General features: G+C 37.4%; 2 protein-coding genes across 4 annotated transcripts; both read right to left on the bottom strand.

Moving 5' to 3' along the window:
- Positions 1-6,378: 6,378 nt before the first annotated feature.
- On the bottom strand, positions 6,379-7,818 carry LOC117574599 (acyl-CoA Delta-9 desaturase). The gene is made up of 4 exons (XM_034258486.2): positions 7,591-7,818; positions 7,394-7,524; positions 7,065-7,270; positions 6,379-7,000 (listed from the first exon to the last, which is right to left on the bottom strand). The coding sequence occupies exons 1-4, from the start codon at positions 7,763-7,765 to the stop codon at positions 6,505-6,507; spliced, it is 1,008 nt and encodes a 335-aa protein (XP_034114377.2). The 5' UTR covers positions 7,766-7,818; the 3' UTR covers positions 6,379-6,504.
- A 168-nt stretch (positions 7,819-7,986) lies between these two features.
- Positions 7,987-15,343, bottom strand: LOC117574597 (acyl-CoA Delta-9 desaturase). Of its 3 annotated transcripts, none has more exons than XM_034258484.2 (6): positions 15,112-15,343; positions 10,530-10,992; positions 9,071-9,201; positions 8,618-9,009; positions 8,381-8,556; positions 7,987-8,319 (listed from the first exon to the last, which is right to left on the bottom strand). In XM_034258484.2, the coding sequence occupies exons 2-6, from the start codon at positions 10,975-10,977 to the stop codon at positions 8,156-8,158; spliced, it is 1,311 nt and encodes a 436-aa protein (XP_034114375.2). In that variant the 5' UTR covers positions 10,978-10,992; positions 15,112-15,343; the 3' UTR covers positions 7,987-8,155. The 3 variants fall into 3 exon arrangements, with proteins under 3 accessions (XP_034114375.2, XP_034114374.2, XP_034114373.2); XM_034258483.2 differs by having other exon boundaries at positions 10,530-10,989; XM_034258482.2 differs by lacking the exon at positions 15,112-15,343 and having other exon boundaries at positions 10,530-11,152.
- Positions 15,344-15,883: the final 540 nt, after the last annotated feature.

The following is a 15,883-nucleotide window of genomic DNA, read 5'->3' as shown; positions in this document are numbered from 1 at the left end:
TCGGAAAAGGTAAAGCAAAGGCAAAGACAAAGAAATACAAAACTAAGGCCAAGATTATGCCACCACACTCACACACATACACACACAACTGCACGCACTTACACAAACAGACTGTTAGGTGGCACCTGTAATAACGAGAGTCTTCGGCTTTGGCTCTCGGCTCAGCGACATCTTCGGCTTCGGCTTAGTGTTCGTTTTCACGACGTGCTGCTGCTCAGCAGCATCACATTAGCGGGTGCTTTTTCGCCAGCGTAGTTGTTGGTGTTGCTGCTGCTGATCTTTGCAGTCTTGTTGTTGCTGCTGTACAAAAACAGTCGCAAAGACAAACGTCAAGAAGTCTGCTGCTTTTGGAGCAACACGATTACTCATCGGTGTCACTGTTATCGATTTACTTGTCCAAATTTGCTTGGACGAGTTCTAGAATATGTCGCAAGAGAGAACTTATTTGGATTTTGCTAAATTGCCGTTGTTGCCAGCTGCCCGAAAGTAAACAGAATATCGAATAGTGTCAGCGAGATAAATATATAAAACACTCCACATTTACATATATGCGTTTTATGCAAATTATTGTAAAGATCAGGCCGATTTCTTTTTGAAATTGGCGCTGATGAAATACAAAAAAAAGTGCAAAAGTTTAAACATTTCATAAAAACAGCCCAGCGACTGATTCTGCCCTATTGATTGTATTTGCATAATATGTATGTAGAAATTTCTCAATCAATCTCTCCTATAAAATCTCAAAATCGCAGCAAACACACACACACAATGGGATGTGCGTGTGTGTGTGTGTATTTAAAATTGGGTTCCCCTCGCAGTAGCAGCAGCAAAAACAACAACAAATACAACAACGAGTCGCTGCTCGCTTCGTTTTGTGGCCTTCTCCAGTTTTTGGCTTTTTTGTTGACCAAAGTCAAAAACCGTTCGATGATCATGAAGTTCAACAACAACAATAACAACAGCGACTGCGTTGCTTTCTCTTTACGTAACGACAAAAGACAAAAACCAAACTTAATTAAAAGGCAACAAAGCCAAAAGCAAAAAAAAACCAAAAACAAAAACTAAAAAAACGGCGAACTAAAATAAAAAGCGAGCATTAAAAGGAATCTCCCGCCTCGTAAACGAAACACCGAAAATACTTGCGACTATTCAGAGCTCTGTCTGTCATCGTCTCAGTCTCAGTCTTTCAACTCAACTATTACATTTTCCTTCCTCCCCCCTCTTCACCTCCCACAAGCACTTTAAAGACACCCAAACATTCGGTTGGTTATGTTGCAAGCTTCACACATTAGCAAATTGTGCTCAGCATCAGCTTGAAATTGTCAAAAAAAAATCAACAAAAAAACAAAAAAAAACGAAAAACGAACACAAAATGAAATAAAATAGTGCATAAACTAAAGACAATGTACACCTTAAGTGAGTGACTGAATGGAGATTAGCATAGGAGTGTGCACTGCAAGAAAAGCTAGAGTTCATAGTGCTGCGAATGAAATTCAATTTACGTCAATTGAAATGTTAAATTCCTTAATATATTCTGTGCCTAGCGTCGCAATGCAATCGTAACTACAATTTATCGACAAAGGAGGAAGCCAAATTTTAGAATTATATTAACCAAATACCAACATGACGTATACTTACTTTTAAACTGGTGCGATGTTCATATTAAGCTGAATAATGTATATTAAGGAAGCTTTCAGTTCTTGTATTCAATATTCTATCTAATTATTCAAATGCATAATTGAATTTCATAAATTCAGTATTGTAAATCCAAATTTTGACACGCTCTTGTTTGATGTCCAAATTAAATTGAATAATGTATTAAAATAATTCTTATATTTAATATTCTTTCAAATTATTTAATTCATTAAAAAGTAAAAAGAATTCCAAGCTCCAAATTATATTATCTTATTTTTAACACTTCGAACTTAAAAATATATTATATTGTAAATTCTCTAAATTATTCGTTCTATTTAAATAGTAAATTTACTAAAAATAAAACAATTTATTTAGCTTAAAATTAAGAAAAATAGCAACCATTTCTAGCATTTAACATGCGAGCAACTATTTAATCGTAAATGGAAATTTATATAAAATAGAAAAACAAATCTAATCGCAGAACACGTCGTATATTTATTTTTAATTTACTTTCTACTCTATGAATTATATAATATGAATTCCCAAATTATTCGCTCAATTAAAAATGTAAATTTATTAAAAAAAAGGAAAAAAAAACAATCTCGGATATATATATTATAAATTAAGCTTACTAATGCATTCAAATAAGGAAAAACAACTCTCGCCTTTTGGTAAATGAATATTTTCAAAGTTAAATATAAATTTGCCTCACTTAAAAATAAACCTAAAAAAAATCCCCGAATTCTATATAAGAGTAAAATTCAAAACAATGATATTTGCATGCTTATTTTTAGATTATAACATAATAAATTAATTTATTTATATAAGCAAAAGTAGCTTCCAGCTTTGCAGTGAATATTCTAATAGTTAATGTGTGAATGATTTTACAAAATTGTTAAGGAAAAGATATAAGTAAAATTAAGAACACGTATGAATATTTATTTTGAAATGCCAATTAAATAATGCATTTAAATAAGGAGAAACTGCTTTCAACTAATTGCAAAATTAAATGAAATTATATACAAGCAAAGTTATAAATAGAAATTTATACTTTCAATTATTTATAATAAATAAATGTGAAATTTAAATAAGGAAAAACAGCATGTAGGATTTTGTATAAAATATTTAAAAAAAAATAAGAACATGACGTATACTTTATATTTTAAAAGTCACTAGCTTAGCTGCAAAATTTTCGACAAATGCTGAAATCAGTTTCTAACAAATAACCAAGTATGTATGTCACTTGCTTAAATTAGTATATTATTTTGTAGATTGTGTAAATTCTTCAAGTTCTTTAGTGGAAGAGAAGACCTTGAAAGTTTTTAAAGAGAGGGTGGCAATAAAGAATTGACAATTTATTTTATTTGCTTACACGCTGTCTCAAACAGTAGACAATTCGCTGAGTGTTGATTTGTATTCGCTGTTTAAAACACTCGTATTCGTACTTTAACACTCATACACACTCATTCTGGCACTCAAAATCAGTCAAAAGCGACTTGTGATTTATTGCGCAGCTTCACTTAGCCAACTTTACGCAGCGTCAGCGTTTATTATGAGCCCAAAAAGAATTCTTGGCGAATATGTGTATGTATGAACAATGCTGTTAACTATTATATAGTAAAATCAGTGACTAAACAAAGCAAAGGTAAGTACACTATTCGAAATACTATTCGCTAAATATCGAGAACTAATGATTTCCCGCTTTTTTGGGCCATGCCCACCACAATCAAAAGCCATTCATTGAAGCCATTCAATAAACAATTTGTCGACGATTAGTTTGCTCGGCTTTGCTTTGCTTTTGGCCAAGACTGAATGCTGCTCAGGGTTATTTATGAGTACTCACTACGAAATGCGAGCTGCGAGCATATTCGAAGCAGCATCCATTCGGTTGCGTTTCTTTTCGTTCCGGTACCAAAATGCTCTGCATTAGCCATAGGCATTACTTGTAAATAGTTAATAAACATTACACAATTTGTTGTTAAAGCAGTCAACAATAAATTGCGTATCTCTGCAACCTTCAACTGTCGCTCAGCTCAGTTCAGCTCGGCTCACTGACTGTGTCTCTCTTCTCTCTCCCTCCGAAAAAACTAAAACTAAAAAAAATAGAAAACCAAAACATACACGATACTAAAAACAGCTTACAAAAAAAAGGTAAATTAACATAACAAAACGCAAAAGCAGGCATAACGCAAGTGCAATTTGCAACAAACTCAATGCTTAAGCGAGGCGTGAACAAAAAACTATCCACAAAAACACACTCATATTATTCATTCGCATACATACCTATGTTTGTATCCATTGATGTATGGATGTGTCTTTATTTATGCCTGCCACAGACAGAGTCAGAGTCACAGTCACAATCACAGACGCAGCGCCGTTTCGGCTTTTAGCTGGCAAATTCATTAGTAATCACTTCACAGCCATTAGGATTTGGTACAAGTGCCTCACCTCAACTCAGTTCAACTCAACTCAACTCAACTCAGCAAGTGTAATACCCACAATTGTACGGATTTTATAGGTCTTTCAAATCAAATGGATGCATAGAAGTTTTAGGCTTAGGCACACACAATGTACGTTTACTCATGTGCGAAGGTGTAAAATATGAGTAGCGGCACTTTGAGTGTCCAAACTTCTTAGGCAAACATTTGAAGTTATTTTTGTATTCGATATATATACTCTAATAGATATAATTCTTATAATAACTACATATATAGAAAGTTAGTTTTAGTAATTATATAAGATATGTGCTATGAATAAATCTTGTAAAATATGAGTAGCGGCACTTTGAGTATCCAAACTTCTTAGGCAGACATTTGAAGTTATCTTTGCATTCGATATATGTACTTTAATAGATATAATTCTGATAATAACTATATAGAAAGTTGGTTTTAGTAATTATATAAGATATGTGCTATGAATACATCTTGTAAAATATGAGTAGCGGAAATTTAAGTGTTCAAACTTCTTAAGCAAACATTTGAAGTTATCTTTATATTCGATATATACTCTAATAGATATAATTCTGATAAAAACTATATAGAAAGTTGGTTTTAGTAATTTAGTTAGCTATTTGCAAAGTAGAAATCTTATAAAATTTAGAGAAGAAATCCACACCCGTAGGGAATGTATGCAACAGACAGAAGCACTCATCTCCAATCCTATAAAGTACACATATTGCAGATTATGTCCGTCTGTCCATCTGTCTGTCTGTAAGAAACACTGGATCTATAATTTTTTCGACAGCACTTGTAACTTTTGAACACAAATTGTTTCACTTCAGAACCTGCAAATCGAATGAATCGAATAGCAACCGTAATTTTGAGGCACCTAAAATAATAATTAGAGTACTTATGATTGTAGAAGATATTTACTGTCTTAGTATCTTTGACTGACAAACTTGTATATTTTGTATTCTAAATATACTATTTAGTGTGTAGTTGAACACACTCGACTATATCTTTTTTATTGGTTTTAATTCTATATATAAATTAAATAATTTATAAGTAAACAAAAGACAAAATAAAATGCTGCTGGGAAATAAATCAATATGAATAAAATAAATAAAATATGAAAGAAAACAGACAGTTTATTATGTGCTCATAGCAATATTATTTTATGCACATAAATCAAAATTATATTTCAAAGTTTGTATCTAACTAAAGAGATAATCTGCAAAATATGGTATCAATAAAACAGCGAAGAAAAAATCAAATTTCTTCAAACAAAAATTAGAAATCAATTGGGGTACAGCTGCTAAAAATATAAATGTGGAACCAATGAAATATTATTTTCGATTTAAACCAGAATAATTGTAGTTTGTTATAAATTTGTAAGCTAACCAAAGCATTGTTTTTAAACATCTAAAATAGGTTTGTAATCTTTCACTGTCAGCAACTTGGAAAAGATTCTACGTTCACTTATTAAGTTATTAAATCTGCCAAATTTTTCCATAGTTTTAAGAGCCATTCATATAGCATTATTTGACAGCAATGGATCTGGAATTGACCGCGCCCAGCTTGATTAGGCGTAACTCAAGCGCAAACTTAGCCCAAAGAGTGTTTAATTAGTCAATATTTGAGTCAACTGACTGACTGACTAACTGACTGATTGGATGGCTGGCTGCCTGCTGGGGATATATAGAATAGCGATTTTATGCTGCCTGGCTTTTAGTCGATCCTAAAGTACTTTGCTATAGTACTCGCTGGCAGCTAGGCCAAATGTGAAAAACAGGCTTCTGTGCGGGCTTCGAGTGCTCAAATATTGACGCATCAATCAAGCGCTGGACAAACATTGCGTATTAGTGATAATTTATTGAGTGCGACTCATTTAATTTGTTTAAAGTGCCTGCACAAAGCAATGACCGACCCAACCAAACATTTATCCCCAATATCAACGCAACGATCTATCTATCGACTATGCTCGACAAAAAAAAAAAAAAAAACCTGATGCGACGTCAAAGTTATCCGAATGAACCTGATACGATGGACAGAAGATAGACTTGGGAAAGCCTTTGTCGGAGTGAATCTACTCTATGCGTATTGCCAAATCGAATGGCATTTTGTGGTCGGTAATTATGTTGATTTGTGAGCGTGTTTAGGGCCAAGTTAAAGCCAGTGGAGTGTGGGTTTTAACTCGATGGTCTTTGGTTTTTGGTCTTATCGTGCGCATTGGGAAATCCATCGAGCTGCACCTTTGTTCAAGACTTGAAGCGGTTTTCTTTTAGCTACACCAATAATTAGTGTTAACTGCTTTTGCCTTTCGGCTATAAATCTGCGGTTTTATTTGTATGCTATTTTAGTTTATTTAATGCTTAAAGACATACTATGTTAGATAGCCAAAAGTGAACTTCCTCTCTCTCTCTCTCTCTACGCCTCACATGAACTTTTCACGATTGAGAAAGTGATTTTCCGGCAACTTCTCCAGCTTCACCTGCTCCTCAATGCACTCGACTATCGGCCGCTTCGTCTCCACAGCCATGACCAAACCTTTGCGCACTGCCACCGAGGAAATGGTGCGCAGATCCTTGGCCAAATTGAGGGCAGCAAACACACGAATCATTGCGGTGCCCGTTCCCTTGGCATAGTCACCAAACTCGCCGCTCTGATAGTCGTTAGGCAGCAGATAATGGAACTGTGGCCAAAACGATTTCGTAATGAAGAAAATGCTATTCGAATCGGTGGGCTTAAAGTCCTTCTGAATGCGCCAGACAAAGTGCGATGAGTTGACCAAATCGCCCACATTTAACACTATCAAACTGCGCAGCCAGAAGCCAACGAACATGGCAACGCCAAAGGTTTCGCCAAAGTATTGGAAGGGAGTATTCAGGGGCAACAGCACATTGAGCACAATGTAGAGTAGCACATAAAAGCTGTGTAGGGGATTGAAGAGATGAAGAACTTCATCAATGAATTGAGGTTATTAAGATCTCCTACCGTTTCTGGAACATCACAATCTTGTCGCTTTCAATGTCAGACATGTCGATTTCGATCAGCAATTGTTCTTGCTGACGCGAATAACGAAACAGATTGCCATGCAGCTGAGCGTGCAGAAAACCCAATTTGCTGTAATACGGATCCTCATCCTGATGGAACTTAGCGTGATGTAAGCGATGCGCCTGAACGCGACTGTAGATCGAGCCCTGCAAACGGTAATTCATAATAACCACGTTAATAACCGCTTTCGGTGGTTGTCTGCGCTAAGCGAAGGTTTCGCTGCAGCTTTTGCTCGCCGCAACGCCACATAGATGGCGCCACTAACTCACCTGACCAGCCATCGTTTGGCAGAGCATGAGGAATAAACGCAGCGGTGCCGTGGCAGTGAAAGTGCGATGTGCCCACAGTCGATGCACGCCCACAGTGACGCCCAAAATGCCCAACAATGTGGTCAGTGCAGCTGTTAAGCCAAAATCAGGAAATGTAAGGAAATTGTCTAGCTAGACTTTGAACCCGTTGAACTTACTGAATAAAATTGTGGACCATGAGGCGCCTGTCCAGGCTATATAAATGCCCGTTGTACCCAGAATGTAGACATGGATGTAGAACAAGACCAACGGCCAGACGGCATCTCTTTTCTTGAAATCGGCCTCCGAAGACAAGATATCCTTGCTGGCTTTCGCTTGACTCGTGGATCCCATGTTGAAGTACTTGCTCAACTGTTGCACACGCTGTCTTAGGCGCTACTAAAACGCGGCGTAATTCATTCCTGGTTCAAGAGTACAAGAGTACCCTAAATGTGGCCCCTTGATCTCCCCACTTGCATATGCATGATCGAATAATTTGGGGCGTCGCGCGTGTCGTTTTCATTGTCGATGTTCGTCTTTAGCGAGGTTTGATTGTAAGCGATTTAATTAAAAGCGTTTGTTTGTTAAATAGAATAGTTTAATGCCCTGGGGTAAGTAACAATGTAGCAACGACATAAGGCGAACAGTGGTGCAGAGTTGCTTGGTACGTGCGATTAAATATAGTATACTATAACTTATGAGTCTACGTAAAACACAGGCTTTTGTTTAATACAACGATTAATACTAATTCTGCATCTTGGCCAGCTCGACAATATCCTCGCATGGCAGATCGCGATCCCCAAAGCCCCAGACCTGATTCTTGTGGGCATACTCATCGCTGAGGAAACGCGAGCCATCTCCACACTTGGCAGCACGACGCTTCACCATGTCAGGCGATACCGATTTGCCTAAAGAAATAAACGGGAATTAAAGTGTGATCACATAAACAAGGTTTAACGCTAAGCTTACGTCCACTGGCCAAGCCGAGGCGTGCACACAAGTCAATGAAGCCGGTGGTAATGTTCAGCGTGTAGTTGCCGAACTCGCCGGTCTTGTAGTCCCAGGGGAACACATGATGATAGTTGTGCCAGCCCTCGCCCATGGCGAGGAACGAAACAACTGGCACTTCGACGGATGAGATGTTTCTGCAAGGAGGAAATTACACATTATAGCAAAGACAATAGGGAAATATATTTCCTCACTTACTTGTCGTATGGTTTGTTGCCGTACATATGCGCCACGCTGTTCACAAAGAAAGCCACATTCAGAGTCCAGGTGAAGCGCATAGTGAAGTTGATCCAGAAAGACATCCAGAGATCCTCCTGCCAGAAATACCAGGGCACCACCACGGGCAAGATGATGGAGCAGAGCGCAAAGAGCGGTATATAATATTTGCGTTGGAACATGACAACCGCATCGGCCTCCAGATCGGACATATCGATCACCTTGCGCTTGGCAATCACCTTGGGATGCGGCGTGAGAAAGAGCCAGCCAACGTGGGCAAAGAAGAAGCCGCGATTCACGTTGTGCGGATCGGCATCCGTCTCGGAGAATTTGTGATGTATTCTATGATCCAGGGCCCAGGTATAAGCATCGCGCTGCAAAGTACATTTGAATCATTTAGCCAAGGCAAGTAATGGGAATAAGTGGCTTGCTCACCTGTCCCGCAATGGAGAACATGAAGGCCAAGACAATGCGCAGTGGCAGCGATGCATTGTAAGACTTGTGAGACCACAGACGATGTGCTCCAGCCGTAATGCCAATTCCCGAGACAAAAATTAACACAGCAGCTGCAAGGAAGAAGGGCGAAGGGAAGAGAGAAGCATTAACAACAACATTTCGATTAATTTGCCAGCATTTAGTATAATTTTTGGGGCGATCATTCATTGTGCGAACTTTGCTTCGCGCTTCATCGACTTTGCCGAGACTGATGACATAACATACTATATACTATGCTATATTATATAACAACATATTGTATGCCCCTATATTTGTGTGTGCTTTATGCGTCAGACCTCGGCCCATTTACCTAGAGAGTTTTCGCCTCTTGCATATGGAAATTGTGTCGTGTCGATCGACGAATGATTTTTATTTTCGACTGATGAGTGCCAATTGAAGCGTTCGTTAACTTTAATTACGAGCGATCAAAGTTCACTGACCCACATGACTTCCCCACATAGATGAAAATAGAGCATTACCTATGTCAAATCTGAATCAATGATCTGAACTAATTGTATTGCAAGTACTTCTATTACTTTTAAAGAATATATTGTATTCTATTAATACTCAAATTATAGTAGATCAAATTGAACCAACATTTTCAAACATTTTAATACAATTATCATCGGAATATTAACTAGGAAAGTTATCTCTTAAGTATTTTATTCATTTTAACAAATATTTAATCTAATCTGTTAATTGATATTATACATTATCAAACTATGTTTCATATTCGCTAAGCTCAATTTATCGACTAATTTGTATAGTAGGTTGATCATTATTAAAAACAAACATTATGTGGTGTTGACTTTTCCCACATTTAAATCCTAATTCAATAGAAATATTAAATAGGGAAATCACCTTCACCTATCACCTTGTCTATCAAATGGGACAAGTTAGAACTTTTTTAATTTATACGAATGCACTAATATAACAAGTTTCCTCAAACGATAAGAAATCTTTAAACTGAAATTTATTATCATACAACTCTTTCCTTATAAGCCAATCTATATATACTCGATGGGTATAGCACTTATAGAGCTGTCTCTAGGGTTTCTATATCAGCACAATTTATGTGTACGTACATATGTGTAATATGTATATTATTTGGCGGATAACTAGTAGATTTGCAAATTCTTGATAAGAAAAGCTATATTTATTATATATGAGCCGCTTGAATTTCATGAGTCATTTATTCAAAAAACCTATGGCATTTGTGAATCATTTAACTGTAACTATGCTCAGAATTTATATTTTCTTATAACTATAGTATAGGGAATACCGCATCACTATTTACAGCCAACATAAAACCACTGAAATATATATAATGGTTCCACAACCCACATAAAATTTCAATTTTGTTTCCCACAAATTTAAACCCAAAGCGGTCTTTACTTACCCCAAAGGAATGTGTAGAACTTGGCGTAGAACAGCAGATAGGCACCATAGAGGGCGCCAACGTGCAAAAAGGTTTGTGCCCCAAGATCGGGCCATCTGATCTGCGGATGGTATTCCTCTTCCACTTCTTCTTTCTGCTGTTCAGCCTCCTTGGCGATCTGGTGAGCCTTGTCGGCGTACTCTTTGTACACTGCGTTCTCCTCTTTGTAGCCCAAATTATCATCTGTATCGGCTTGTTCTTTGGTTTTGTTTTGTTTAGCATCTGTGGCATGGCTTCTGTGTTTCAGCTGAGTATCAGTTTGATCCGTGTTGTTATTATTATTGTTGTTGTTGCTGTTGTCATTATTGTTGTTGTTGTTGGTTGCATTGCTGCACATGGCTTCGGGAGTGAGGCAACAAGTGCCGTTGCTCTGTCCACTCTTTGGGGGCGTGGGCGTTGAAAGGCACATCGTGATCGTGATCTGCTGTAAGGATAGAATTTTCAACAGATGAGTAACCCAAATCACCATCGCCGATGTGCTAATTGAACTTTAGGCCTGCCATAATATCAACTATTTATATGCGACTTTTGAGCAAACACACAACCAGGCAGCAGCAGTTAAATATTTATACCCGTATGTAATGGGTGTGAAAATATTCAATGTGCCTCACATGTCTCCCCAGGTCTACTTTGATCATCCTCAAGCATTGAACTCGACAAGTTTGCCTTTGGCATTAGCATAGATCAAACTTGTTGCTAATGTTGTACATAGCCGATTTCTCTATTCCTTTTGTCTCTTATCGCAGTTTAGTTCAGTTTAGCTCAGCTCGTTTGCAGTTACGCAACTTTCTTAACTTATCTTATTAAGCACTGCTCGTTTGTAAATAAAAACCAATTGGTTTCGACATTGTCACTATTCCACAACACGATACAGAACTAATCTAGATAGCAATCGTAAACCAAAAAAAAAAAGTACCCACACTCATCTGATAACTTGGATGAATCTCGCAATTTTCGCAGAAGAAACTTTGCTTGTAATTCTGATAAGCAAGTTTGTTCACCTCGAATTGCTTTTCCAGAGCATTCTATTTTAATATGCAGCACTGAAATCGAAAGTCTCACTTCGATTTCATTTACCTATTTCTTTTGCTAAATAAAACTTAACTATGAATAGTCGAAAAAAGAACAAATTGTGGAATGTGATTAAGAAATGGAAATCAAATTGATAACTAAAAATAAAGCATACATATTTAAAAGACTGATTTATGATATAGCCTTCAAAAATAAACATTTGCTGTGAAAGCAGTGAAAAAGGATTTGTAAGTAAATTAAAATGTGTTTACCTCGCTTCATTAAATGATAAAATTGTCATCCAATAGAAAGGCAGTAAAAAATTCACGTTTGCCTTACGTGTGGCAATTTGTAATCTCATCACTTTGATTAAGAATAAATATGTCACAATACGGTGGCAAAAAAAAAAAGAAAACAAATCGCAGTGCCAAAGGGCAAAACAATAACGCAGACGACTCAGTGCTCAAATTTTGGGTAGTGAAAGATTAAAATAGCTGACAAATGGGTTGCAAAAGCAATGTCACGTTGCGTCGATGATTTTTCGGCAATAGGTAATACTCCCGAAGGTGTTATCAGTTGCAAAAATAAAGTAAAAGAAAGTATCAGACATAAATAGTTATCTATAAAAGCCATAAATTGCAAAGCAAAAGCCCAGCTGCGTATGTGTGTTAATGAGATATGGCCTAGTGATAAGCGGCTAACACCTGGCACACTCACATTAGGCAGGCAGAAAAAAAAACAAAAAACAAAATACGATCGTCTGGTAGTCAGAAGTTCATTCAAAATTTTTGTTTGCCAACTGATAACTGATGTTTAGAGGTTTAGGTGGCCACCTGGCAGGCCATAATATTTGTGATGATTTTGATCAATAATCAGGTAATTGGGATTGTGACTCACAAACAGGTGTCGAATGAGTCAACGGCAACTCCTTGGTTATGCAATTAAGTGCTCCGATGTTTCATGTTTCGCTATCAGGCTTAACGTAGAGTAGATATTGACCCTGAGACAGAGAGTGCTCGATGTGTGTCTGTGATTGGTTTTGTTACCAGATAAGATAAGCAGAAGAGAAGAGGCGAGAAGTATCTTTCAGCTCGTAAAGCTCGGCGTATGAATAATTTATTTTGCCGGCATTCATCATACGCCCCGTGTGCGACTGCTATTGATATTAATGACCAACAACGACGTCGATGTCCCCCGCGTGGTGACATCGAGTACACGCCCCGTTTTGCATTTGTGTCTTTTAATTAGAAAAAGACCACTGAACGCACAATATGCTAAACATGCTAATTTGATACAAACAAAAGAGTAGAAAAAAGAGCAATGGGAAATTAGAAGAGTATTGTGTGTTCGAGTCCAAGCTAAGCTTTCGAAGGGCAATTAAGGGAAGTGGAACCCAGTTGCCGGTTAACCCAGTTGGGAGCGTGTCACAGGAATTGATCAACATTTTCATTGGGCCAACACACGCGAACTTAGGAGCGTGGGCGGAGTTGGTTCGGGTGCGAGCATGCATAAATTATATTTAATATACACAATTCAGCAGCACTACTCGTGTATAGCTTCTCTTTTGGCTGGGCCCAACTTGGCAACGCAGCAACAGTGACAGGGACAACGGCAACGAAATCTATTACGCTTAATAATAAATAATAATAAACAATAAAAAGAGGCCAGCGCCATCAGTTTTATTGACGTTCGTTAGAGTAGACGCTTGATTCGCTTGGCGGAATAAACGAAGGCGGCCATGAATTTGACCGCCCGCCCATTGGCCGAGTTCTCAAAACATTTGCCAATTGCTGCCTGACAACGTCGAGGCGTCCCTATCAGCATAACAATAACAATAACAACACTGAGAGTTTGAGTAAGTGAAAGAAAATAAATAAAATTGAAAACTAATCGTAGTTCCAGTTCCCCTCCATCTTCTTTTGGGCCAATTTTCAATGACAATTTGATTGGAAATTTTCCATGTCGCTTATCGAAGAACAACTAACAGAACGAAACTAAAGTATTTTACTTTCAGTTCCAAGACAGACGCGGTGGCACTTTAATTTTGCAATCAGTCGAAAATGTATTAAATTATTAACGACCTGAACTGATTAAATATGGTTAACAGGGTGTACATATGTAACGAATTTCATTAGTTAAGCTGGCACCCATATTAAGTATACGCCTTGAGTGTATATTTAATGAGCAGGCGACACAATTACAGCTTGACTCTCTCAGCTGGCGCAGTTAATAGCAAACAATTATTTAATTGCCATCTGTGGTACATTTTGTGTACTCGTAATTGAAACACGGCTAACAGCGAATTATTTTTAATTTGTTTTAAAACCTAAAGCTGAGCTTGTAATTCAACTATCTCTCAATTGTTTCAGATGGGAACAAAACTGGACAAAACTACACGCAGATATTTTGCATCAGATTCATTAAACATCGAGTGAGCTCATCGCTCGCAGAGTTTATGCGAATATGAGACACCCTGTGTACTATACGATTGTATGATCTATAAACAAAAATATTTATTTTGTCATTCGATTAATTAATTGGAATAATTTTTTCATCTGAAAATTCGCAATTTCAGCCAAGAATTTCGATCGAAATATATGTATATTTATTTTTATATACAATTTAATTTATATGAATTCGAAACTAACGAAATTGCCAAAATTTCAACCTAATAAAATATACAAATTCTATTTCGAATTCAAAGTGAAAAACTTTTAATAACTTTAGCTTTTAGCAGAATTTGGAATTTCTTTTGATAGAGCTGCATAAAATGAAATTAATTTATAGAGCTTTTTTGAGAACACATCAAGTGTGAGGGACAAAAAAGTTTTCTTTGAGGAGGCCCACTTGAATTTATTAGTGGAAATGCGTGTGTATTCATAATAAACATGAGAACATGATTGCCCCCAAATAAAATTCGAGAATTTTATTTGGAATCAAGTCGGAAAAATAAACTGCTGACAATATTGCTTCGAATTTGAACTTCAAACGTGATCAATTATGGGGAAATTATTTCCCAAGAATTCGTTTTGGAAGCAAGTTCAAAATGATCAAATGCCAACAACTTTTCGAATCTCACATGTGTGTTTTTTTGTCGGAGGTTTCTTGATTTCATTGTGTGTTTTATGCATGAATTTTTAAATAATTCATCTGCTATTTTTAGTGGCAATCTTTAAACAAATAGTCGAGAGTTATATAAACTTGTTTTAGTTGACATATTACGCATATAATATGTGCAACAAACTAATTGCAAAACTCATTATGGTTAAAGTTGTGATTTGAAAGGGTTGCACTTTTAGCCAATGAATTCCTGACTATTTATTGTTGTTTCTTATTTTTATTGCAAACCGAATGCGCGCTCATGTCGCATCTAACACAGAATCTGACAAATTTGCTGACGTCAGATATTCTTGTTAAATGATATTTGATTTGATCTCAGCTTCGCTGTGCTTTACTGAAATCTCCGTTATTTTTCGGAATTATGAGGAAATAATTGTTGTGGTAAATACTTTGTAAGATATGCGGAACGCACATTTAATTGTTGTTGTTGTTGTCGGTTTGAGGTTCCTTTCGTGGTTGTTGGCGTACTTCGGAACTACCGCAAAAAATAATCTAAATTATTAGTTTTGGTTTTTTTTTCTTGTTTGGTGCGGTGCGGTGCGGTGCAGTTGCGTTCTCGCGACGTCGCCTATCGCGTTCTGTGTACTGTTTTGCTGTGTTCTGTATTGCTGTGTTCACCAACCGAACGAACTCAAATGACTAACAGCCAATGCTCAACTGGCCGACATTTACATCCACATCCACAAGAGCTAACGCGTCGGCGGCAGCGGCGTCAGCGGCGTCGACGTCGCTTTGGAGCATGGAGCGTGGAGCGTGTAGTGTGGAGCGTGTAGCAGCAATTGGCGCTAGCAACAGCGTCGCCAACGTCGCCAGCGTCGTCGCTGCGTCGCGTTTGCCTCTATTCAATTTTTATTTCACTTTTATTTGGCTGCTTGTTTAGTTGTTTTTTTTTTGTTCCGTTTGTTCTCACTTCGGGCCGCAACTCTACTATTATCTACCCGGTTCCCACTGTGCTGCCCCGCTGCCCACTATCGTTGTCTCCACTCGCTCGTTATTTACTATTTTCTGTTGTGCTCACACATTCCGTAAACATCAGAAACCCGCTTGACAGCGCGCCTAAGAAAATTGTAGTTCAAAGTCAATGCCTGAGCAAAAGCAGCAGCCAAGGCAGCAGCAGAAGCAGTTGGGTTCTCTCATTCGCTGATTGAGTAGGCGTTGGCGTTGGCGTCGTCGACAGAAACGGT

This window comes from Drosophila albomicans, chromosome 2R (genome assembly GCF_009650485.2).
Source record: "Drosophila albomicans strain 15112-1751.03 chromosome 2R, ASM965048v2, whole genome shotgun sequence".
Classification (NCBI taxonomy): Eukaryota; Metazoa; Arthropoda; class Insecta; order Diptera; family Drosophilidae; genus Drosophila; species Drosophila albomicans.
This window is presented reverse-complemented; position numbering and strand designations above follow the sequence as displayed.

Bases quoted from the DNA above. Each gene is read 5' to 3' on its own strand.
- LOC117574599 (XM_034258486.2), bottom strand. From the start codon at position 7,765: ATGGGATCCACGAGTCAAGCGAAAGCCAGCAAGGATATCTTGTCTTCG. The intron at 7,271-7,393 runs GTGAGTTAGTGG...TACCGTTTGCAG, and splicing joins GCCAAACGATGGCTGGTCAG to GGCTCGATCTACAGTCGCGT. The intron at 7,001-7,064 runs GTAGGAGATCTT...TCCCCTACACAG, and splicing joins ATTGTGATGTTCCAGAAACG to CTTTTATGTGCTACTCTACA.
- LOC117574597 (XM_034258482.2), bottom strand. From the start codon at position 11,037: ATGGTGATTTGGGTTACTCATCTGTTGAAAATTCTATCCTTACAGCAG. The intron at 9,202-10,529 runs GTAAGTAAAGAC...TCTTCCTTGCAG, and splicing joins GTTCTACACATTCCTTTGGG to CTGCTGTGTTAATTTTTGTC. The intron at 8,320-8,380 runs GTAAGCTTAGCG...TTATTTCTTTAG, and splicing joins CCTCGGCTTGGCCAGTGGAC to GCAAATCGGTATCGCCTGAC.